This window comes from Sorex araneus, chromosome 3, assembly GCF_027595985.1.
Source record: "Sorex araneus isolate mSorAra2 chromosome 3, mSorAra2.pri, whole genome shotgun sequence".
NCBI lineage: Eukaryota > Metazoa > Chordata > Mammalia > Eulipotyphla > Soricidae > Sorex > Sorex araneus.
The window spans coordinates 219,385,938-219,408,457 of NC_073304.1; the positions used below are offsets into that span (position 1 = coordinate 219,385,938).

The 22,520-nt window shown below is 55.2% G+C and overlaps 2 protein-coding genes across 4 annotated transcripts in view; both read right to left on the reverse strand.

The window, feature by feature from the left end:
* Positions 1-519: 519 nt before the first annotated feature.
* GHDC (GH3 domain containing) lies at positions 520-4,469 on the reverse strand. 2 transcript variants are annotated; one of them, XM_055131826.1, is made up of 10 exons: positions 4,365-4,440; positions 4,106-4,165; positions 3,653-3,951; positions 3,242-3,363; positions 2,652-3,144; positions 1,994-2,186; positions 1,838-1,909; positions 1,629-1,762; positions 1,302-1,387; positions 520-1,156 (listed from the first exon to the last, which is right to left on the reverse strand). In XM_055131826.1, exons 3-10 carry the CDS (start codon positions 3,936-3,938, stop codon positions 938-940), a joined length of 1,605 nt encoding a protein of 534 aa, XP_054987801.1. In that variant the 5' UTR covers positions 3,939-3,951; positions 4,106-4,165; positions 4,365-4,440; the 3' UTR covers positions 520-937. The 2 variants fall into 2 exon arrangements, with proteins under 2 accessions (XP_054987801.1, XP_004609025.3); XM_004608968.3 differs by lacking the exon at positions 4,106-4,165 and having other exon boundaries at positions 4,365-4,469.
* A 4,105-nt stretch (positions 4,470-8,574) lies between these two features.
* The window catches only part of STAT5B (signal transducer and activator of transcription 5B), a 68,352-nt gene continuing 54,406 nt past the window's right edge, over positions 8,575-22,520 (reverse strand). For both annotated transcript variants that reach the window (XM_055130979.1, XM_055130980.1), the window contains exons 12-19: positions 22,384-22,476; positions 20,676-20,882; positions 18,121-18,215; positions 17,900-18,030; positions 15,381-15,551; positions 11,425-11,476; positions 11,146-11,253; positions 8,575-10,802 (exon numbers count right to left, since the gene is read on the reverse strand). In XM_055130979.1, coding sequence (XP_054986954.1) covers positions 10,676-10,802; positions 11,146-11,253; positions 11,425-11,476; positions 15,381-15,551; positions 17,900-18,030; positions 18,121-18,215; positions 20,676-20,882; positions 22,384-22,476 — 984 coding nt within the window. In that variant the 3' untranslated portion in view covers positions 8,575-10,675. The remainder of the gene's footprint in view (positions 10,803-11,145; positions 11,254-11,424; positions 11,477-15,380; positions 15,552-17,899; positions 18,031-18,120; positions 18,216-20,675; positions 20,883-22,383; positions 22,477-22,520) is intronic.

The window sequence follows — 22,520 nt, forward strand, 5'->3', positions numbered from 1 at the left end:
AGTAGGGAGGCACAGGAGACAGTCAGGGGCAGGAATTGGGGTAATTTCAAGGCAGAACCAAACACTTGGCAGCTGCTCCACACAAGTGTCATTCTCCTTGGTCACAGACATGCAGGGCCGTGGGTGCCAGCCTCAGTTTCCCCTCTGTAGTGTGGACAGTTAGCCTAGATGGATTGGGGATTGCTTCCTGCTGCAGAGAAATTTGCAGGACAGTGCCCACCACCCCCAGCCAAGGAAGCAATTTGTGGGTGTCGGGGCAGGGAAGGAGGGCTGGAGAGCTGCCCCTCAACTTTTAGGTCAAGCTCTGGTGGAGAGAGGCGAAGAGGGGGGCTCTGTCTTCTGGGCTGACCGAGACATGGGGATTCCCAAGTGCACACGCCTCTAGCTCAGCCCAGTGTGAAGAATGTGGGGTGGGGCCCTGGGCCCCAAGCTAGAAAGGGGGAACCAGACTGGCAGGAGTAGATCAGACGGGACAGTTACAACGTCCCCAAAGCAGACCAGAGTCAAGAATCTGTTCAAGCTGTTTATTCATTTGGGAGATGGTCCCGGAACGCCCAGGATGGGTGGAGTTTTCTGTGGGGGCTCACTGGCAGTCCCCAGGGGACCATATGCAGTGCTGGGGGGTCACACGGGTTGGCCACATGCAAGGGTAACACCTTGTCCCCATATAGTTCTCCAGCCCCGAGGTCAGTAAGGTAAATGCGGGGGTCACTGCTGTGTGCAGCTTGTGGGCCCAGAGCACCTCAGCTCACCCCGACCAGCACCGCCGTGATGCGATGCTGAGTCCCGTGCTGGCCCACTTGCTCCTCAGCCCAGGGGCGGGGCCAGGCTGCCCGGGGCACTGCGCGGAGGCCCAGCGGCCTGCAGATTGGGGGTGCTCTAGAGCGTCCTGGGGGGGTGGGCAGGGACCTCACCACATCAGGCCCAGTAGCTCCACTCAGGACACCACCCTCCTCTGCAGGACCTCGGCCAGGCCCGGGAGCCGCAGGACCCGGGGCATCTCGGGAGGAAAGGGGGCCTCGGGGCAGGCGGTCAGGGCTTCCCGAAGGGCCCCAAAGGCCCCAGGCCCCACCAGGTGTACCCTGGCTGGGCCCACGCTGCCCCGGGCACGCAGGGACTTGTAGCGAGGCCAGGCTTCCTGGAGGCAGTGGTCGAGCTGGAACAGAGGCCCAAGTGAGGCTGGGGCAGTGGGCAGGGTGGGGAGGGGGGGGGCTGTGCTGTGCCGCTCCTCCCCTCCCCCTTCCCTCCCCCAGCCCCCAGGCACTGGGCTGTACCGTTATTTCCTGTCCCGGTCTTTTTACCTTGTCTCGATTTTCCTCTGACAGGTTCCTCAGCCCCCTCAGCTCTACAAAGACCTCGTAGTGAGGCGCGGAGCCCTGGGAGGAATCTGGAGACAGACAGACAGACAGACAGACAATGCCGGTGTGATCCCCAAACGCGATCATCCCCGCTCTGAGGGTCAAGGCAGGAAAGGAATTTCCTGGCAGGAAGTGGGGGTCCATGAGAGGGGGCCAGAGCTAAGCCGGAGAGGGGGTGGAGGCAGCTGTGGGCGGGACGTGGCCTCCCCTGGCGTCCTGGGGGTGTCCCGGCGCGGGTGCGAGAGGCAGGACCCTGTGGCGGATGCTCACCCAGGATGCTGCTCTCCACACAGCCGTGGTCCAGTAGCTTGGCCCCCGGCCACTGCTTCACCGCCTGGCCCAGGGCCGCAGAGAACGTGTCCTCACTGACGTCCTCTCCTCGAACGCTCAGGGCCTGGCCCAGCCTGGGGAGGAGAGGGAGGCGGGCAGAGGCCCCAGGGTGTAACGGCCACCCCTCGGCACCCCAGGGGGTCACCTACCTGCCCAGGAACCGGACAATAGGACACTGGTTATAAGCACCGGTCACGAGGACCACATCACCCAGGCGGCACCTGGGGGCAGAGGGGGCTTGTCATGCCCAAGGCCCCTTTGCTCCTCCGGGGTGTCCCCGAGGGGCCCTGAGGGGAGGCGGCCACCTGGTGAGGCTGGCGCGGTCAGTCAGCACCAGCTCATACTCGCAGCCCTCCTGGGCCTCGGCCAGCAGGACAGGGGCGGTGGTCTCGTCCTGGGCGCCTTTCTGGACGGGGAGCAGCTCAATGACGGGGGCTCCGGGGAGCAGAAGGTACAGCCCGCGGGGCTGCTCCGGCCACAAGTTCAGGCCCAGCACCCCTGCAGGGAGCCACGATGTCTGGTCTGGCAGGGCCTTTGCCCCTCACGGGGGTGGGGGGGCTCAGCCTCTGAGTTTCCAGCCCACAGTCCCGCCTCCCCACCGCACTCACCCGGCGCCCCCCCGCAACCCGGCCCTCGTCCCGGAAGGCCCTACAGGAGATAGGGAGGCCTAAGCCTCCCGCAGCTGGGCTGCCGGGCTGAGTCCATGCTGAAAAGCCCTCGTTCAGGGCCACCTGGTGCCAGGGGCTACATTGGAAGGGCCGGGGCTGGGGAAGGGGGGTGTCACACAGCGTCAGGGAGCAAACCCGGGCTTATGCACTCGGCGCCTGTGTTCCAGCCCGTGGCAGCTGTCTCCCGGCCCCCCCTGGGTTCTTGTTTAAAATGGAGCTGCTGGTGTTGGGGAGGACGCGAGCCGGGGGAGGAGAGAGACGCAGGGCCGTGGGTGGGGGTCTCTCTGGAGCTCACCTCCGGCAGCAGCGTAGGCCGGAGAGAAGAAGGCCAGCCCCTGGCACCACAGCGCCTCCAGGGCAGACGCAGCCTCGGCCTGGCCGCCTGCGTCCAGCGTCACCACCACCTGCAGCTGCGGCCAGAGCCGCAGGGCCAGTCCCCGGGGCCCGTGCTCCAGGGCGGCCCGCAGCTCGGCCGCCCGGCCAGGGAGGGGTGTGCCCGCCATCCCCGTGGCCAGTGCCTCAGCCAGCGCGTCCCCATCAGCCTCTAGGCCTGAGAAGACGTCCAGGAGTTCCGTAGCCGTCCCCGCTTCCAGGGCCCGCAGTCCTGGGCACCTCAGGGCCTCCAGGAGCAGGACTTGGGGGTCCCTGGCCCTGCGGGGGGCTAGAACCTGACAAGGCCAGGGAAGGGGGTGCAGCCAGGGGGACGAGGGGGTCACCTGGGCCCTGCTTCCTGGAGCCAGCACTTCCGGGAAGGCCTTGTGGAGGGCGGCCAGACCCAGCAAGGTGGCCTGCAGGGACAGAGACAGGGGCTGGCTGCAGGCTGAAGTGGGGGTGTGTGTGTAGGGGGGGCGGGGGTGGGAGCCGGGCCCTGCCTTCTCCCTTTACCTGCAAAGACGCCTCCCCAGGCCGCTGCTCAGAGCTTGGGGGGAGGTGCTGCCCCTCGCTTTCGTCCGTTTGGGCCTGGCAGGGCTGGCTCAGAGGGAGACGCTTCCGGAAGGTGTTCAAGTCTGTGGCCACAAAGACACCGTAGACTTCTCAGGAAGCCACAGTGTGTCCCGAGAGTTTAGGGCCAGGCTATGGGGACCCCTGAGGAAGGGCCCCAGGGCATCGCTGGGGTGACTGGGAGGCTCTGGGCCCAGGCTGCGGAATCTCATCTCCAGCCCGTCAGAGCAGGACAGGGTCTCCGGGTCAGACCTGAGTCGGGGGAGAGCACCTGACTGTCCTGGGCAGGGGGGGAGGGGGCTCTTCTCTGTGGGCCAAGCCCCCCTCACCCCCTGCAACCCTTGGGAAACACACCTGTGCTCTCCGGGAGGGACCCTCGGGACCCCGAGGCTCCCTGCAGGCACCACTCCAGGGCCCGCTGCTGGCTCTGGCTGGCGAGCCGCGTGCTCTGCTCTAGTTTCTGCTGCTGCCACGCGGCTGCCCGGCCCAGGGCCCCCCGGGCCCCCCAGTACTGGAGGCCAGCAAGCCAGGACGGCCGGGCACCCTCGGGCCACAGCGAGCTGAGCATGGCCAGGGGCAGCAGCAGCAGAACCAGCAACAGCAGGGCCAGCAGCAGCGGGGACAGCAGCGGGGACAGCATCTTCAAGCAGTGTCTGGGGAGGGAGAGACCCCAGGGCGGGTATTGGGGCGAGGAGGGGACGACGTATCCCTCTCCCCCCTCGGCTGTGCCCAGGAAGGCCAACAGGAAGGGCAGCTGGGAAGCAGCCAGGAGGCCGGAGAGAGGCCGGACTTTGGGGTCGCACTGACCTGAGTTTGGATCCCGTGCCCTGGGTGACTGGGCCAGCGGCCTCCAGCGGGGACCCTGACCTGTAAGAGCACACGGTGACTCCCCCGCGCCCCCCCCCAGGGTAGAGGAAGGTCTTATCTCAGGGTCCTGCACGCAGTGGGGCTTATCCAGGGACATGTCATGGCCACTCTCCAGTGCCTCTGCTGTCCCCAGGTCCACCCTGTTCCAGCTCTGCAGCCCCCATAAGCCCTGGGGCAGCGGTTCCCTGGGGGCAGGCACCTGTCACATGGGGTGTAGCCCAGCCTGGGGCGCTGCTGCTCCGGTTAGAAAGTGAAGCCCTGACTTTGGAGGGCGGGTCTAGACGGAAATCCGGCCGCTGGCGCTGGCGCTGGGGAGGGACCAGCAGGGGGTGGGGAGGCGCTCTTAAAGGGACAGGTTGTTCCAGGCCTCAGGCAAGTTCGAGCCGGCCAGGGGCACGGGGGAAGTTAGGACCCAAATGGCGGCTCCCCAACTAACTGTGCAGGTGAAGAAGGAGACTGGCAAAAGTGGAGAGACGCTAAGGACAGGTGTGTGTGTGTGTGTGTGTGTGTGTGTGTGTGTGTGTGTGTGTGTGTGTGTGTGTGTAATGGACTCCATGCAAAGGGAGTCCAGGCAAAGAAAGAATGTGTGCATGCGTGCCACACTTGGACAGAGGTGTGTGTGTGTGTGTGTGTGTGTGTGTGTGTGTAATGGACTCCATGCAAAGGGAGTCCAGGCAAAGAAAGAATGTGTGTGCATGCGTGCCACCACACTTACCAGTACTCAGGGGCTGTTATTTCCAGCTCTGAGCTTGGGTCACTTCCTGCGGTGCCAGGCAGGTATCCTCACCCCTGCCCTGGCACCTCTGCTTATTACTGAGTCAACTTAATAACGGTGGTTTCTAGTTGCTCATTACTTCTATCAATTGGGGGGCGGGCATAGCAGGCAGTGCTGGGTGGGGGGCTATGCCTGAGCAGACTGCTCAGCAGGCCTTTCTGGAGGGTCTTTGGGGGACCATGTGCAAACTCAGGCCTCTTGCTTGCAAAGCATGTCCTCAGCCCACGGAACTATCCCTCAGGTCGGTTTTTTTTTTTTTTTTGCTTTTTGGGTCACACCTGGCTCTGCACAGGGGTTACTCCTGGCTTTGCACTCAGGAATTATCCCTGGCGGTGCTCAGGGGACCATATGGGATGCTGGGATTCAAACCCGGGTCGGTCGCGTGCAAGGCAAACACCCTACCCGCTGTGCTATCACTCCAGCCTCTCAGGTCATTTTTTTGTTTTTTGTTTTTAAACTTTATTCAAACACCAGGTGTCCAAACTTGCCCATAATAGTTGTTTCAGGCATTCTATGTGCCAGCTCCAATCTTACCACACTATACAGGGGGCTGAGGCAGTGAGGTGGCACAACCACAACCTTGTAACTGCTGGAAAACTTCACAGGGGCTGAGTTTCTGGAATTGTCACAATCGGTGAAGCATATCTGGTAAAACCTTCACTGGGGGCCAAGTTTCTGGAATTGTCACAGTGGGTGCGGTGCAGTGTATCCAGTAAAACAGGATCTGATAACCATCAACACCTAGGAAAACAACGGAGCAGTGCCCACTCCCACGTCCCTGTTTTTATTTCAACCCTATACATCTTACATGTGCTGTGAGACTTAAACCTCGCCCAGGAGCTCAAAATTAAAAAAAAAGGGGGGGCACACCTAGTGATGTTCAGGAGTTACACCTGGCTCTGTACTCGGGAATTACATCTGGCAGGGCTCGGGGACCAGATGGGGATTAAACCTGGGTGGGTTGCATGCAAGGCAAATGCCCTCCCTTCTGTACTATGCCCAGAGTTCTTAATAAACTTTATTGAATTATTTTTTTATTTTTATTTTTTAAAATTTATTTTTTAATCAGTGAGTCACTGTGAGGGTACAGTTACACATTTACACATTTACACATTTTTGTGCTTGTGTTTCCCTCATACAATGTTCGAGAACCCATCCCTCCACCAGTGCCCATTCTCCACCACCAATGAACCAAGTATCCCTCCCACCCCCCAATCCCGTCCCCCCCCCCCCCCCCCTCTGTGGCAGGGTATTCCCTTTTATTCTCTCTCTCCTTTTGGGCGTTGTGGTTTGCACTAGGGGTATTGAGTGGCCATCGTGTTCAGTCTCTAGTCTACTTTCAGCACGCATCTCCCTTCCCGAGCGGGATCTCCATCCACATTTTACTTGGTGTTACCTTCTCTATCTGAGTTGCCTTTTCCCCCAGCATGTGAGGCCAGCTTCCAAGCCATGGAACCAACCTCCTGGTACTTGTTTCTACTATTCTTGGATGTTATAAACTTTACTGAATTCTATTCATCTCTCATTGGCTCTTGGCTGGACCTTACAACCAACCATGTGACCTTCCTTCTACCCTTGTCCCCAGTTTCCCACCCACTCCCCATTCTTCCCAAGGCCCACCCCCGATAGCCTCCTGGGCAGGCACAGAACAATTTGCTTCATATTTCTTGGTACAACAAAATGGCAAATAGAATTACAAAAAAAAAAAAGTTCAGTAAAAGAAAATTTGTGAAAATTGTTACATCTCACAACGGGGTGATCAAGGTCATTGAGGCCCTCTGAGCTGCCAGCTGCTACGGAGCCTTCAGCTGGTTGTTATTGCGCTTAGTGGGCCTCTGTGCTCCTTTCCCGTCTCATCTGCTGTGCTCCTGAGCTTACTGTGGAGTTTAGAGCTCCAGGACCTGTAGAACTGGGACAATCCTTCCACAGCGCACCCGAATTCCAAGTGGGGAACCCGGAGTTTTCAGCCCGAAGACCAGTGTACCTGTGTGTTTCATTGGCTCTGCTTGCATTTCTTCCAAGATTTGCTGTGAAGCTGGGCTGAGGGTTACAGGTGTGGCACGCATGTGCTCTCTCCGGTCCTATTAGTTTTTAAAAAATGGATTTTTGGGGCCTGGAGCGATAGCATAGCGGGTAGGGCATTTGCCTTGCACGTGGCCAACCCGGGTTCGATTCCCAGCATCCCATATGGTCCCCTGAGCACCGGCAGGGGTAATTCCTGAGTGCAGAGCCAGGAGTAACCCCTGTGCCTTGCTGGGTGTGACCCAAAAAGCAAAAAATAAAAATAATAATAAAATGGATTTTTGGGGGTTGGAGCAATAGCACAGCAGGTAGGGCGTTCGCCTTGCACGTGGCCAACCCAGGTTCGATTCCCAGTATCCCATAAGGTTCCTTTGAGCACCACCAGGAGTTAATTCCTGAGTGCAGAGCCAGGAGTAACCCTGTGCATCGCTGGGTGTGACCCCCCCCAAAAAAAAGGAATTTTTTTTTTTTGAGGGTGGAAATTTGCGGCCACACCTGACAGCTGTGTTTATTTCTGGGTACTCCTGGTTCTGCACTTAGGGATCACTTCTCTTGGGGCTTGAAACTACATGCTGGGGGGCCGGAGCGATAGCACAACGGGTAGGGCGTTTGCCTTGCATGCGGCCGACCCAGGTTCGATCCCCGGCATCCCATATGGTCCCCCAAGCACTGCCAGGAGTAATTTCTGAGTGCAAAGCCAGGAGTAACCCCTGAGCATTGCTGGGTGTGACCCAAACAGCAAAAAATAAATAAATAAATAAAATAAGAAAATAATAATAAAAAAAAAGAAACTACATGCTGGGTTTGATACACCAGGGATCAAACTGGGGTCAGCCTTAGCTTAGCCCCCTGTACTCTCTCTCCAGCAGCCTTTACATAAAAGATCATGGCATCTATAAATTAAAAACATTTTATTTTATAGTCCATCTCCTCCCAGACTGGTATTTTCAAATCTTCCCCCTTTTTTTTTTTTTTTTTTTTTGCTTTTTGGGTCACACCCAGCGATGCTTAGGGGTTACTCCTGGCTTTGCACTCAGGAATACTCCTGGCAGTGCTTGGGGGACCATATGGGATGCCGGGGATCGAACCCGGGTCAGCCGCATGCAAGGCAAACGCCCTACCCGCTATGCTATCGCTCCGGCCCCCCCCTTTTTTTTTTTTTTTTTTTAATCTTCCCCCTTTATTGTTGTTTGGAGCTGCACCCTGTGCTGCTCCGGGCCTCCTCCAGGCTCTGGGTCGCTCCTGGCATGAACCGGGGCTGTCCCTCAGCCAAACTCGCCCCTCTTGGGGGCTGAGAGATGGTCCAGATGTTAAGGCGCTTTCCTAGCATGTGGCTGGCTCTGGTTTGATCCTTGGTAGATATGGTCGCCTGAGCACAGTGGCAGGAGCAGCCCCTGAGGTCTGCAGGTGTGGCAAAATAAAACAAAACTGAACTACTGTTGTGCCCTGGAGACCCCCATGCCTCAGTGCCCTGAGCTCCACCAGGAATGATCCCCCTAATACAGCAGCCCCCCAACATGGCCAGCTGTGGTCCCCAATCCCACCATACCAAAAAAGAACCCCAAACTTTTCCCCTTTCAAACCAGCTCCTTGGAAAAAATAAAAACAGGACTCTTGTCCTTTTAGAGGCTTTATTGTAACATAAAATACACAATTTTGTGACTGCCCCAAATCGTACACAATACTTTTTTTTTTTTGGTGGCTATATACTAATCCATCTGGACACTAAAATATGTATCTGAATAATTTCACAAAGTTTTAAAAAGAAAAATTATAAAAGTATACTTCCATTTTAAGTTATAGTCACGTTCGTCTCCCCGACCCACACCCCACACCCCCACACAGGGCGCAGAAACACGCGGATGGCTTTTAGGTACGTGTCTGGAGGTCAAGACCTGCCACGGCCACTGGTGGCGTTTGCAGGGCAGGGAAGAGAGAGGAAATGTAACGCAGGGAGCGAGCGCGCTTTCCAGCACCTTCTCTCCCCGCCGGGGGCAGGCACCTGAGGATGCTCAGGCAGCAGCGGGACAAGCAGGGAAACCAGAGCCTGGGCGACAAGCTTGGCACCCCCTCCCTCCCCCGCACAGGCCAGCAGGAGGGGGCGGGGCTGGGGCTCCTCCTTCCTCACCCCTTCCCCAAGTGCTCCAGGCCCAGCCGCCTCATGGCTGCAACATCCATTGGCTTTGGAGGGGCAGGAAGGGGCATAGCAGCATCCCACCTCTGTGCTGGTGCCTGGGCGGGGACCCCCTACTCCTCGGAGGCAGTGAGAATCTACCGCCTGGCATAGAAAAATAGATCCGAGTAAGAAACAGAGCAGGGCAAACAGCAGCTTTGAAAAAAGTCATTTTCCAATCAATAATTTACTACAGAGGAGTATTTCCTTTAACATCCAAACACTGATAAATTCAGAAGTTATTTTTGTAAAAAAAATAGCCGTTTACTCACGCGTGTATAAAAATAAGGGCTTTTTTTTTTAAAGGGCCACTTTCTCTAGGGTGTCGTCACGCCCTTCCTTTGAGAGGGGGACTGGGGTGACCCCAAGGGCCGACGCTGAAAGCTCTCTGCCCCCCTCACCTGCCGGCCTGGCCTGTCCTTCCTTCAGTGGGAGCCGTGGTCCGGGACGTTCAGATCTGCTCCTGCCAGTACCCGACTCCCAGGCACACGGCGGGCCTTTTCCCTGGCTACCCCACCCTTGAGGGACATCAAACCGCCACCCTCTCCCCCAGACCTCCGCGCGGCCAGCGAGAGAGAGAGGACGTGGCCTGGGAGTGAGTGCACGGGCCCTGGTGCGGGGAGAAAGAATCCTGATGTTGGTGGGAAGGGCCAACCCGAGTCCTGATTTAGCAGCGAGACATGACACCGACACCGTCCAGCCCAGGCGGGAGCCTTTGCGAGCCTTCGGGGAGGGCGAGTGACGGGCACTGCCGCCCTGTGCACCCGGGCAACGGGCAAACATGCTCCGTGCTGAGTAGTCTCCGCTGCTCGCTCGGTCCACAGACAAAGGACATCAACGAGGGGGCCTGGCTCGAGCTGGCCTCTATGTCCCTGCAGTCCACCCACGGCGTCTGCACACAGGATCCACGGGGGTTGCTCCATGGGGCGGGGGAGGGGCAGGGGGAGGAGGGAGAGCAGCTGAGGCGAGAGCGTCACTTCAAAAGGCACTAACTACCCTTCGGACAGAAACGCTGGACCTTCCTGACCCCACCAGACAGACTCGGGGCGCTCCCCAGGAAAACGGGGGCGGGGGAGGACCGACTTTCTCCGTCAGAGGCAGTTTCTACACATCACGAGAAAAGCGGAGACGATGACGGTTACAGATGAGCGACCGGGCAGCGCCGGGGGAGCCACTTTCTCCTCCCTTTGCTTTTCTTCCCACCGCGGGTGAAAGGCCGGGCTGGGACTGGGGCGGGGCGGGGGGGCTGGGACGAAACAGCCCCTCCTGCTCAAGGTTCAAACAGCCGCAGCAGCTGCTGCTCGTGGTGGGACTCCAGCGGTGGCAAAGGGGAGAAACGCAAGGCGCAGACGGCCACGCACGCACACACGCACGCTCCCTCCACGGGGCCACCACGCACAGACACGAAAGTCACGACGAGTATGAACACTTCACATTATGAGTATTGTTTCCAAAGAGAAGCGGCCCGTGGAGCGCGGGCAGCCACGAGTGACCTCCTTTGGCGAGGACGCAGAAGCTGACGGCGGGGAGCAGGGGGGGGTCACGACTGCGCGTGGGGGATCCACTGGCTGTCCATCGGCCGCCCCAACAGTTCCTCCACGCGCCGCGCCACGTCCATCGTGTCATCCAGATCAAAGTCGCCGTCGGTGTCCAGGACAGGGTCGGGGCTGGGGAGGGAAAGAAGGTCAGAGGCCAGTGACCTCCCCAAGCTCGAGCGCTCGGCCAAGGCTTCCGAGGGACGGGAACCCCCGAAGACAGGGTCCTTGGGAGCCAGTCTGGTGGGAAAATTCAAGCTAAACAGTGCTCCCAGCTGGCTGGCCGGCACACTCTAAGCCCCCCGCTGGTCCTTGAACATGGCCAAGCCTTTCCCATCCTGTGAATGGGAACCCACAGTAAACCCCAGAATCTCTCCCTCCCAGCTGGGCCTGTGCTCCGTCTGGAGCAGCTCTGGGGGCCTGGCCCAGCAGTCAACACCCTGTCCTGCCCCCCACGCCCGAGAACGCAACCTACTTCTGCGGATACATGTTATAGTGGGTCTGGGAACACACGACGGGGGAGGGGGCCTGGTCCATGTAGGTGGCGCTGCTCCCTGCAGTGTCCGCAGATGCGCTCACGAACCTGCAAAGGAAACATGGGAGCCTCAGGGAGCGGCCCGGGCACGTCAGGCCCCAGTCGGGGAGGACAGTGTCCCCCTGGCTGCAGGAGTGGGGCCACGCTCCGGCCCCTCCCCAGGCTGAGGCGGGCTGGGTGGGGGCAGGGAAAGGAGCAGAGCAGGCCGGGGTGACTTACTCAGGGACCACCTGCTTGATCTGCGGCTTCACATATCCGTCCACGGCTTTGGCTGCAGGGGGAGAAGGGGTGGGTGGTGGGTGGGCACTCCAGTTCTCGTGAGAATAAACGGGCAACCTCCCGCAGGCAACACATTCTCTCTCTCTCTCTTTTTTTTGCTTTTTGGGTCACACCCAGCGATGCACAGGGGTTACTCCTGGCTCATGAACTCAGGGATTTGTGAGTGATGGTGCTCAGGGGACCATATGGGATGCTGGGAATCGAACCCGGGTCAGCCTTGTGGAAGGCAAACGCCCTACCTGCTGTGCTATCGCTCCAGACCTAACATATTCTCTCTCTCTTTTTTTTTGTTTATGTTTTGGGGCCACATCATCCTGGCTCTGTGCTCAGGGTCACTCTTGGCAGGGCTGGGGGACCTTATGGGCATGCCGGGATCACACCTGGGTGGGCCGCAGGCAAGGCAAAGGCCTCCCCACTGTGCCATCCTCTGACCCTCCCTTGTCCTGTCTTAGGGGTGCTGGCTGGCAACCACCCAAGTTCACCGCAGGCTGCGACACAAACACCTCCTGCTCTAATGTGTGAGACAGAGCCAGCTTGTGGGCTTGGACATGCCAGCAATGTCCCTGAACCACAGACAAATGATCACTTCAGAGCCAGGCAGAGTCCAGCATTAATTGCGTACTGACTGCGAAAAAGAAAAAAAATAATTCTCCATGGCTGAGATTCGGAGACGCAGCAGAGGTGCAGCTCTGTCTGGCATCTGCGCGGGGGGAATCAGGGGCCAGTCGGGGCAGAGGGGGGAGTGTGTAGGTGGAAGGTGCCTCCGCTGACCGGGAGCGCGAGGGGTCACCACACACACACACACCTGTCCCTGAGAGGCAGGAACCTTCAGGGAGGGGCTGGCGAGAGCTGCGCTCACTCCCATGGCACCCCCCAGGAGTGCCAGGGCTCAGGGTTCAGGCAGTGATGCTCAACCTCTTCCTGACAGCGGGTCCCTTCCGATCTAGTTCTCTTCTGGTGCACACCCCCGTGCTCTACCGGTTAGCTTGCGAGTCTCACGACCTGACCCTCTGTTCCCACGATTTTCACCTGAGGCCCCCTTGGGATCTCCTGGAGGTCTGCAGGGACCAATGGGCCCCCCTGCTGGAAAGTTTCTAGGGGATGAATCTGAATGTGAGGGGCGAGAGTCACCAGTGCAGCAAGTAAGGTGCTTGCCCTGCACGGCGCTAATACGGGTTTGATCCCTGGCACCCCACACGGAGCCCCAAGCACTGCCAGGAGTAATTCCTGAGTAGGAGCAGGAGTGACCCCTGAGTATCACCGGGTGTGGCCCCGAAACTAAAAATCAAAAAAGCATACCTTATTGGGTCAGAGAAACAGAACAAGGGGTAAGGCTCTGGATGTTTACGAGCTGACCTGACTTCAATCCTGCACAAAGACCCCCAAGGCCCTGCCAGGAGTGATCCTATGGGTACCAGTGGTGTGGCCAAAACTTAACATTACTCCCCCCTGTAAGAAGTATGTACCTTCTGAAATAAATTATACTTAAAAAATTTATCCTAAGGAAATAATGGAATGAGATGAATGCACAACATTTTGCATATATATATACATATATGTCTATATATATGTATACACACACATTTTTTTTTCTTTTTGGGTCACATCCGGTGATGCACAGGGGTGCATCAGAGGACCATATGGGATGCTGGGAATCGAACCTGGGTTGGCCGCATGCCAGGCAAATGCCCTACCCACTGTGCTATATCTCCAGCCCCACACTTTGGCTATATTAACTGTAACAAGAAAATGAACAACAAATTCTAAGTACCTTAAATAACCAACATAGAATCAACATATAATGAAATCATTAAGTGTGCAATCATTAAGTGTGGTGTATATATTATTCAGTGACCTGTAACCATGCCCAGATTTTATTTTTGGAGGGGAGGGGGGAAGCCAGGAATCAAGCCCAGAGCACTTTATCACTATTACAGCCCAGCCCTGAAGACTTTGTTTTGTGTTTTTGGGTCTCACTTAACTGTACTCAGGCTTACTCCTGGCTCTGCATTCAGGGATCTCTCCTGGTGGGCTCGGGGGACCATCTTATTCTGCTGTGACCTCTTGAAGAACCCTTCCTTCCCTCTAGTGAAATGTCATCCTATCGTCCTCCTGGTCTGTCCCTTTTCCTTATCTGTCTTCACAGAATCCACCACTGAAGACATATATTATTGTCCTCCTGCTCCAAGCCTGAGACCTCCCTGCAAAGAGCATGCAACAGGCACCTGGTGATGAAATGAAGAAGGAAGGACTTGGGTCTGCACAGTGATTCACAAAATGGCTTACAGTGCTTTATTTCAAGAACAAAGATGTGTTATCTCTACTGTCTTTTTAATATAACTTTCTGAGATTAGATACGTATATAATATATAGTATACATAGAATCTCAGAAAATTATTTGTATACATGCATATATATGTATATATCTATATCTATGTCTATATATAGATATACACACATGCATACACGTGTGTGTACTGGATAATATATCTGTATTTGTGGTTCCAGGGATAGAACTCGAAGTTTACTACTCAGGGGCCAGGGCAACAGCACAGTGTACACTAATCTTCCACGTGGCCAACCCGGGTGTGAGTTCTGGCACCCCAGACGATCTGATCCCCCAACCCCTCTAGGAGTGATCCCTTAGCAGAGTCAGAACAAGTCCTGAGCACCACTGGATGTCACCCAAACACTAAGCAAATAAAAGCCTACCTTTCAGCTGCTAGCTCCCTAGACCCCACTAGGGAAACCTTTTTGTTTGGGGCCACACCCGGCAGTGCTCAAACTTACTCCTGGGTCAGTGCTTAGGGATCATTCCTAATGGTGCTCAGGGTAACATATGTGGTGCCAGGAATTGAAACTGGGTCAGCCAACTGCATGGCCATCACCTTACCCACTGGACTATCTCTTTGGGCCCTACATGGTACTTTTATGCTCAGAAATAAAAAATGAGTCAGGAGAGCTAGTACAGGAGCAAGCTGCATGCCATGCACGTGTCCAACCCCAGCCCAAGTCCCTGGCATCTCCTGATCAGAGCAGAAAGAGCCCCTGAAAGAGCACTCCCGGATGTGGGCCCAGCACAAAACAGAAACAGAAAAAGAAGACAGGGATGTTCTGAATTCTTACCTTCCTAGTTTTGTTTGATCTAAAGTTTGCACTCAAAGCAATTTATTCTTTCAGTTTGCTACCCGGGGTTTGTACAAATATGTTTACTACAGCAGGTCTGAAGAACAAAGCCCAGAGGCAGGGAGGCAGCATGGAGGGCTGGAGTATGTGCTGTGTGTTGGGACACCTCATGTACCAAAGCACGGCGAGCTGTGGGGCCCCCCAATGAGACAGCCGCAGATTTACATCTGTGCTGGATAAAGTTAAAACAGCGGGGCCGGGCGATTTAATGTGTAGGATGTACAGTGGGTAGGGTGTTTCCCTTGCAAGTGGCAGACCTAGGTTTGTTTTTTTTTTCTTCTCAGTGTTTCTACGCGTTTATTTTTCAGCCTCAAGGTCCTCTGTTAGCATAGCACTGTGTTAGCAGTCGTAGTTCACACATATTGATCAATTGTTACATGCCAAACATTTCATCTTTGTATTCGGAGGCTAGTAACTCATTCTTGGCAAAATGGGCAGACCCAGGTTTGATCCTTGGAATCTCACATGGTGCCCCGAACAATGCCAGGAGTAATTCCTGAATACAGAGCCAGGAGTGACGACCCCTGAGCATCGCTGGGTGTGACCCAAAAAGGAAAAGCAAAAAGAAAAGCTAAAACAGTGATAACTAAATGCTAAGTTGTTCTCAGGTTTCCATGCAAGACAGACAAATGCATGCTCAGACACACATACATCACCAAAACTCAAAATCAAAATCACAACGAAGCAAATCAGAATGCGAACATTGTTACCAGTGGGAGGCTCACGCGGAACTGGCGTGTAGTACTTGGAGTACACTTCATCCTTCGGCCGATCCGGAAACACGTAGATGAGATAATTCAGGTCTCCCAGGCGATCGGCCAGGGACCGGATGGAGAAGTCTCTGGTGGTGAACGGCATCAGATTCCAAAACATCCTTTCCTCTAGATCAAGAAACAGAATGACCAATGTTCTAGACATGACTGCTGAACAGGAAATCAGAGAACCAAACATCCTACACGCCAACATGCCCCACTAAAGTGGCCTCTCCAAGGCTGAAGAGATAGCACAGGATAAGGGTGTCATGTCACCTTGCATGTCAGTGACCCATGATTGAGACCACATATGGGCCACTGAGTCTAGAAGGAATCCCTGAGTACCGTCAGGTGTGAGCCCCAGAGTACACTAGATGTGGCCCAAAAACCAGATGCAGAAAATCGCATCCATTTAATTATGGATTTTCTTTCTTTTCTTTCTTTCTTTCTTTCTTTTTTTTTTTTTTTTTGGCTTTTTGAGTCACACCTGGGCTCAGGGGTACTCCTGGCTCTGCACTCAGGAATCACTCCTGGTATTGGTCAGGGGACCATATGGGATGCCGGGGACTCAACCCGGGTTGGCCGAGTGCAAGGCAAATGCCCTACCCGCTGTGCTATTACTCCAGTCCTAATGATGGGCTTTAATAACACAAAATGGCAACAACAAAAGGGTATTTCCCCCCACCCTCCAGAGAAACTGTTCACACTGGTCATGTAACACTTGACCTCCTATATAAAAATATACAAGACAGAGGAAAAAGGTCCCAAGGCCAGAGGATGTGTGAGAGCTACTGAAAACAACAAAAAAGTTTTATTTTTGTTTTGGGGCCACACCCATCAGAAGCATGCAAGGCAAGTGTCTATCTTCTATATTATCTTCTGGCCCTAAATCTAAACAATAAGGAAATAAACTGGGGGGGCCTGAAAGATAGTACAGAGGGCTAAGCACTTGCCTTGTAGGCAGCTGTCCTAGGCTCAATCCCCAGCACCCCTCCTGGTCCCAAGTCCGGTGCCAGGACTAAGCTTTGAGTGCTGCCTGCTGTAGCCCAATCCCCCACCCCAAAATAAATAAAACTGTGGCCATCTCCACCTGTGCTCAGGGCTGCTCCTGACTTGGTCAGTGCTCGGGGACCCGTGTGGGTCCAGGCGCTGGGCCTGAGCACCCTGCTGGCAAACCACGTGTTCAGTCCTCTAAGCCAGCGTTTGGTCCTACAATCTCTGTTTAGCTACTCTGGCTTGAGGCCCACCCCGGCAGTGCTCAGGAATTACTCCTGGCAGGTCAGGGGATCACACCTGGGTTGACCAGAGCAAGGTAAGAGCCTCCCTCACCGGCTGTACTCTCTCCAGTACCTTTAAAGCCTCCAAGTCACAGAAACAGACTCTTGAACTACTTTTATATTACACTGAAGATGAGAAGAATTAACTACCATTCTTGGGTGGAAAGCATCATTAACCTTATGTTAGGGCAATAATAGTGAGGTTTGTGTTGAAATATTGAATGTAACCAAAGTAAATAGAAAGTGAAGTGAAATTTATCAGTTACAAGGTGGGAGGGATGCGGGGGGCGGGATGGGAGGTGTACTGTGTTGTTTTTTTTTTTTGGGGTGATGGGATATGGGCACTAGTGAAGGGATGGTTGTTTCAGCATTGTATAACTGAGACTTACGCCTGAAAGCATTGTAATTTTCCACATGGTGATTCAATAAAATAAAATTCTTAAAAAAAATTTTTTTTAAAAAGCTATTAACATATTAAAAAAAAAGAAAGTAGATAATGGACCAAAAAAAACCCCTTATGTTAGGGAAAATAAATAATTAAGATTGCGTATTATCTCTACTGAGTAAAGTCATTCTTCACTGGAATATGCTCTTGGTCGACAAACGATTTGTTTTTTTAAATTATCATTATTTTTTTTTTTGCTTTTTGGGTCATACCTGGCAATTCACAGGGGTTACTCCTGGGTCTGCACTCAGAAATTACTCCTGGTGGTGCTCGGGGTACCATATGGGATGCTGGGGATCGAACCTGAGTCAGCCGTGTGCAAGGCAAATGCCCTCCCCGTTGTGCTATTGCTTCAGCCCCAACAAATGCTTTAAAAGGGAAGCATCGGAGGTTTTTCACTTGCTTTTTTGTGCCACACCTGATGTCACTTGTGAGACTTCTCTCAGCATTGCCTGGGGGGACCCCACGGTGCTGGGGGTGGAACCCCGGCCTCCTGCTACAAAGCACACACTCAGCCTGTCCGGCTCCCTCTGGCCCAGCACCAGAGATTCTCCACAGGGCACTGTCCGACAGCAGGCCGGCCAGGGTGGACAGAACTGAGTCTCTCAGAATGCGGTTTGACACTGGAGGCTGGATCTTGGCGACACACTCGTGCTTCTCGTAGCACCGGCTCCAGTTACGAAAGAGCTCAATCTGCTGCTAGTGTAATTCTGCAATAAGAGCTGTTAGGCCAAGATACAGAGACAAGCACTCACGGGAGTCGAACTTCCAGGCGATGGTGATGCCGCCGATCTCCGAGTCGCTGAAGCGCAGCAGGAAGGTGCCGTCGGGCTTGTTGATGAGCAGGTCGTGGGCCTGCTGCTTGTTCACAAAGCCCAAAATAGCTCTGGTCACAAAGGCAGAGAAGCGGGAGTGTGAACTTTTCATGCCCAGACTGTTACTCTCTTCTGCTGACTCAAAAAATAAGGATTCTCACCCGTCATTCCAATGAGGCTTGAGATGCTTTTTCAACACTTCCATCACGCCATCAAACCACTGCCAGAAAGTGTAATTCCGTCCGGGTAAGTTCTCCTGATTGGAGAACATACAGCAATGAACACAAGGGCCAGAGTGAGCTCAACAGGCTGAGAGCAGGTTCACTTACTTTTGCTTTTTTGGGTCACATCCAACCACACTCAGGGGTTACTCCTAGCTCTGTACTCAGAAATTACTCCTTGGTGGTGCTTGGGTGACCATATGGGTGCCAGGAACTGAACCCGGGTCAGCTGTGTACAAGGCAAATGCCCTACCTGCTGTACTGTCCCTTCGGCCCCGAGAGTATGCTCTGCATGCAGGAAGGCCTGATTCAAGCTTGGGCATCACAACGTTCCTTGAGCACTGGCAGGGGTAACCCCCGAACAAAACCAGAACCGAAACGAACAAAACCAAAACCCAGTGAACACAAGAAGGCCAGAGTTAACGCTTGGAATATTACCTGTCCATACCATAACTGGAAAATGTGATCTGTCCTGGCAGAATCACACACATGTACAGAGCTGAGTTTTACCACATGGCCCTACAACTGAGGAACAGAATGGACAGGGACTGAGGAAACCGGGAGGAAAGCAGGGAGAGAAACCGCCAGTGGTCAGGACCTCCGCTCAGCACTTCACATGCAGCTGAGCTGACCACTCCTTTGGCATTTTAAACTTTGTTTTGTTTTTTTGGGGGCCATGCCCAGTGATGCTCAGGGTCACTCCTGGCCTGGCACTCAGGAATCACTCCTGGTGAGTTCAGGAGACCACAAGGAATGTCAGGGATTTAACCTGGTTCAGCCTTCGGTCCTATTCCTCCAGCCCCTCCTTCGGCATTTTTGATGTGTCGTCTCTGACCGCCCAGAACCACCCAGGGACATTCCAGCGACGCAAGTGTTCTGAGCCTGTACAAGGTGTGCCCGGGGGATCTGAGTGGACTCTGGGCTAGGGGACTGGAACCCAGGCACACCCCTGGGTGTTCCCAGTGACTTGCAGGGACCGGGTTCTTGGGCTGTGTGAACAGCAGGCTTCACCACGACACTCCCCAGCCCGGAGACACAGCTTCTCCAAGCTGACTGTGCAATGGCGCTTATGAAGAGGCCCAGCAGTGCCGGGGACCTCCTTGGAGCTTACTCTTTTGTTTTGGGGCCACACCTGGCAGTGCTCAGAGCTCACTCCTGACAGTGCTCATATGCGGTGCCAGGGGTCCAATCCAGATCGGCTGAATGCAAGGAAAGCCGCCTGACCCTTGGACTATCTCCCCAGTCCTCTCGGAAGCTTAGTCTGTCATGGTCCTGGTCATGGGCTGGTGGCTCGCCAGCAAGTGATGAGGAGGATTACGAAGATATTAGGAATTTTCTATTTTTTCTGGTTTTTAGGCCACACCCGGCAATGCTCAGGGGTCTACTTCTGGCTCCTGGCTCTGCACTCAGGAATTAAATAACTCTTGGCAGTGCTCAGGGGACTGATATCCGGGTCATCCACGCGCGTAAGGCAAGTACTATCCCTGCTGCACTACCTCTCCAGCCCCACACCAGGCATTTTCAAAGCTCTCTAGGTGATGCAAGTAAGAAGGGAAGTTGAGAACCTTTGCCCTAGGAAACCTCTTTACCAACCAGCTACCGGGCTCTGAGTAAACACCAAAGACTCCAGGACGGATGAGTCTTCGGGGTTAGGGTATGTGAAGTACTGGGGGGTGGAGGCGGTGGGAAGATAAGACAGCAGGTAGGGCGCTTGCTTTGCATGCGGCTGACCCAGGTTTGATTCCTGGCACCCCCATAAGGCCCCCAAGCACCACCAGGAGTAATTCCTGAGCCAGGAGTAACCTCTGAGTACTGGCATGTGCCCCCTGCTCCCGCCAAAAAAAAAAGTACTTGGGATGGAGGTGGTGGGGTATAAGCAAAGAAACAGAAGTTAAAAGCTCAAGTCAAAGATACTCTAGGGGACGTGTGAATTCCCAGATGTTAGAGGTTCTGAAATTCATCTAGCCTACCACTGCCTTTCCAGAAAAAATTACTGCCCCCCAGCTTCATGCAAACAGGAAGGGCCAACCAAAGGCACCAGAGGCTACTACGGAGCTCCCCCACCCACCCCAACACCGTTCCAAGCCCCCCCAGGGTGCATCAGCACCCACCTGGGGAACACAGTGCTGGAAGGAAAGGTCTTCTTTGTGGGTGAGGGTCCCAGGAGACCCAGACTCACTCCACAAGCCCCGGGGAGCCGGGGCAGGAGGGAGACAGAGGCCTAGAGCCACAGAGCTCAGACCATCACAAAAGCTTTGCTTCCCTTGAGTCACGTTAACTTTTGCTTTGCTCAGTTTCCATATAAGAGACCACACACACAGCCCAACATGCTTAAGTCTGCCAGGGGAGATTTCCGCCACAGAAGTCTGTGGTCTCTGCGTGTCCATACGGGACCTTCCTCCTACTTGGACATTCCCTCAGGAAGGTGAGACAAGGCCCGGGAGGCACTGGAGTGGGGGGAGGGGTTTCACAGCAGCTGGAGGCAACCCCCTCACCCTGTTGAACTGGGACCAGGACACGGACATGCCGCTGTAGTCCTCCAGGTGGCCGCTGCTGCTGTTGAAGAGTTTCTGTGCCAGGAATACCAGGTTCTCGCTGGTCAGGCCCCGGTTGCTCTGTACCTCGGCCTTGAACTTCATGTTGAGCGCCTCGCAGAGCTGCGGCCACAGCACTTTGTCGGGCACGGCGAAGGGTACCCTGCCCTGAGAGGAAAGAGAAGTCAGAGGCTTTAGCAGGGAGCAGACACGGGACTTAGTCCTGAGGGCAGAGGAGTGCCAGATTCTGGCCCGGCACAAGGACGCGCTCAGTCCTGGGGGGGGGCAGTGCTGTGAGCGGCAGAGGCTCCCAGCACCTTCCCTGCATGCTGGAGTCGGGCGCTCTACACGTGGGGCTAGAGTCACACTCCGAACAATGCAGGGGCCCCACGGGGATTACCTGGGCCACCCTGGCAGGGCTGAGAGGACACCCTGTGGTGCTGGGATTGAGCCCGGGTTGGCCGCATGCAGCAAGCACCTAACCTCAGTGCTCCCTCTCCAGTCCTGACAACAGAAATTTCTAACAAACTGCTTTTCATTCCATTGAATCATAGTACTGCATTGATGGTTCTGTTCAGGGATCACTCCTGGCAGGGTTTGGGGGACCAGATGGGATGCCAGGGATTGAACCCAGGTCTGCCTGGCACCCAATGCCCTACCCGCTATGGCTGTTCCATAGTTCCAGCCCCAGAGAGGCAGACTGATACTTCAGAGGAAGTATCTGATTCCTGATACATTAGACATCTGATTCCCCCTGAGAGGCCTGGAATGGATCCTAGAGTCTAAGGTTTGAAAAAGACACTGTCAGGGCTGGAGAGACAGTATGGCAGGCAGGTCATTTGCCTCGAATGAGTTTGACCTGGGTTCAATCCCTGGCATCCCTATGGTCCCCCAAGCTCTGCCAGGAGTGATCCCCAAGTGCAGAGCCGGAAGTAAGCCCTAAGCACCAGAGTGTGGCCCCAGAACGAAACAAAACAAGCCAACAGCATTACCTGTCAGTCTCCCTGCCCGGAAGGAGGTAGACAGGACACAACTGCTCAACTGAAGTGACCTCCTGAGGACCCTGGACAGGCTCAAGAGGTGGATGGAGCATGCGCCCTAGGGAGGCCCTGGGACCAGCGCTGACACTGCAGGGTTGAGCCCTGTGCACAAGGGGGTCCCAGGCTCCCCTCAGACTCCCCCAAGGATTCCATCCCCGATGCAGCAGAGCGCACAGAGGCCTTGCAGGCCCCTAACACCTTCTCTGGAGGAGGCTCCGCTCAACAGAGGCCTGAGTCCAGGGAGGTTAAAAATAAATAAATAAATAAATAAAGTGGTTCACCAAGGCCACTGGTGGGAGGGGAAAGAATGTGGTGGGGGGGCTGGAGCAATAGCACAGCGGGTAGGGCATTTGCCTTGCACGCGGCCGACCCGGGTTCGATTCCCAGCATCCCATATGGTCCCCTGAGCACCACCGGGAGTAATTCCTGAGTGTAAAGCCAGGAGTAACCCCTGTGCATCGCTGGGTGTGACCCAAAAAGCAAAAAAAAAAAAAAGAATGTGGTGGGGCTGGGCCTGCACCTGGGCCTGCCAGGGTCTCTCCCGGCTCCCCACTCACCGTCCTGCTTCCTGGGAGGGGCTGACAGTAAAAGGGGTTCACGGATGTGACCCTCACCCGGGCTCCACTCACCGGCTCTGCAAATGCGTTGTCCCAGAGAACAGTGGCTGTGGCGTTGTTGTCCTGGCTGCCGTGCACGATCACCACCACGGGGAGAGACAGGGTCTGAAAGGCCCAGGACAGGGCTGAGCACCGGGGCAGCCCCGCCC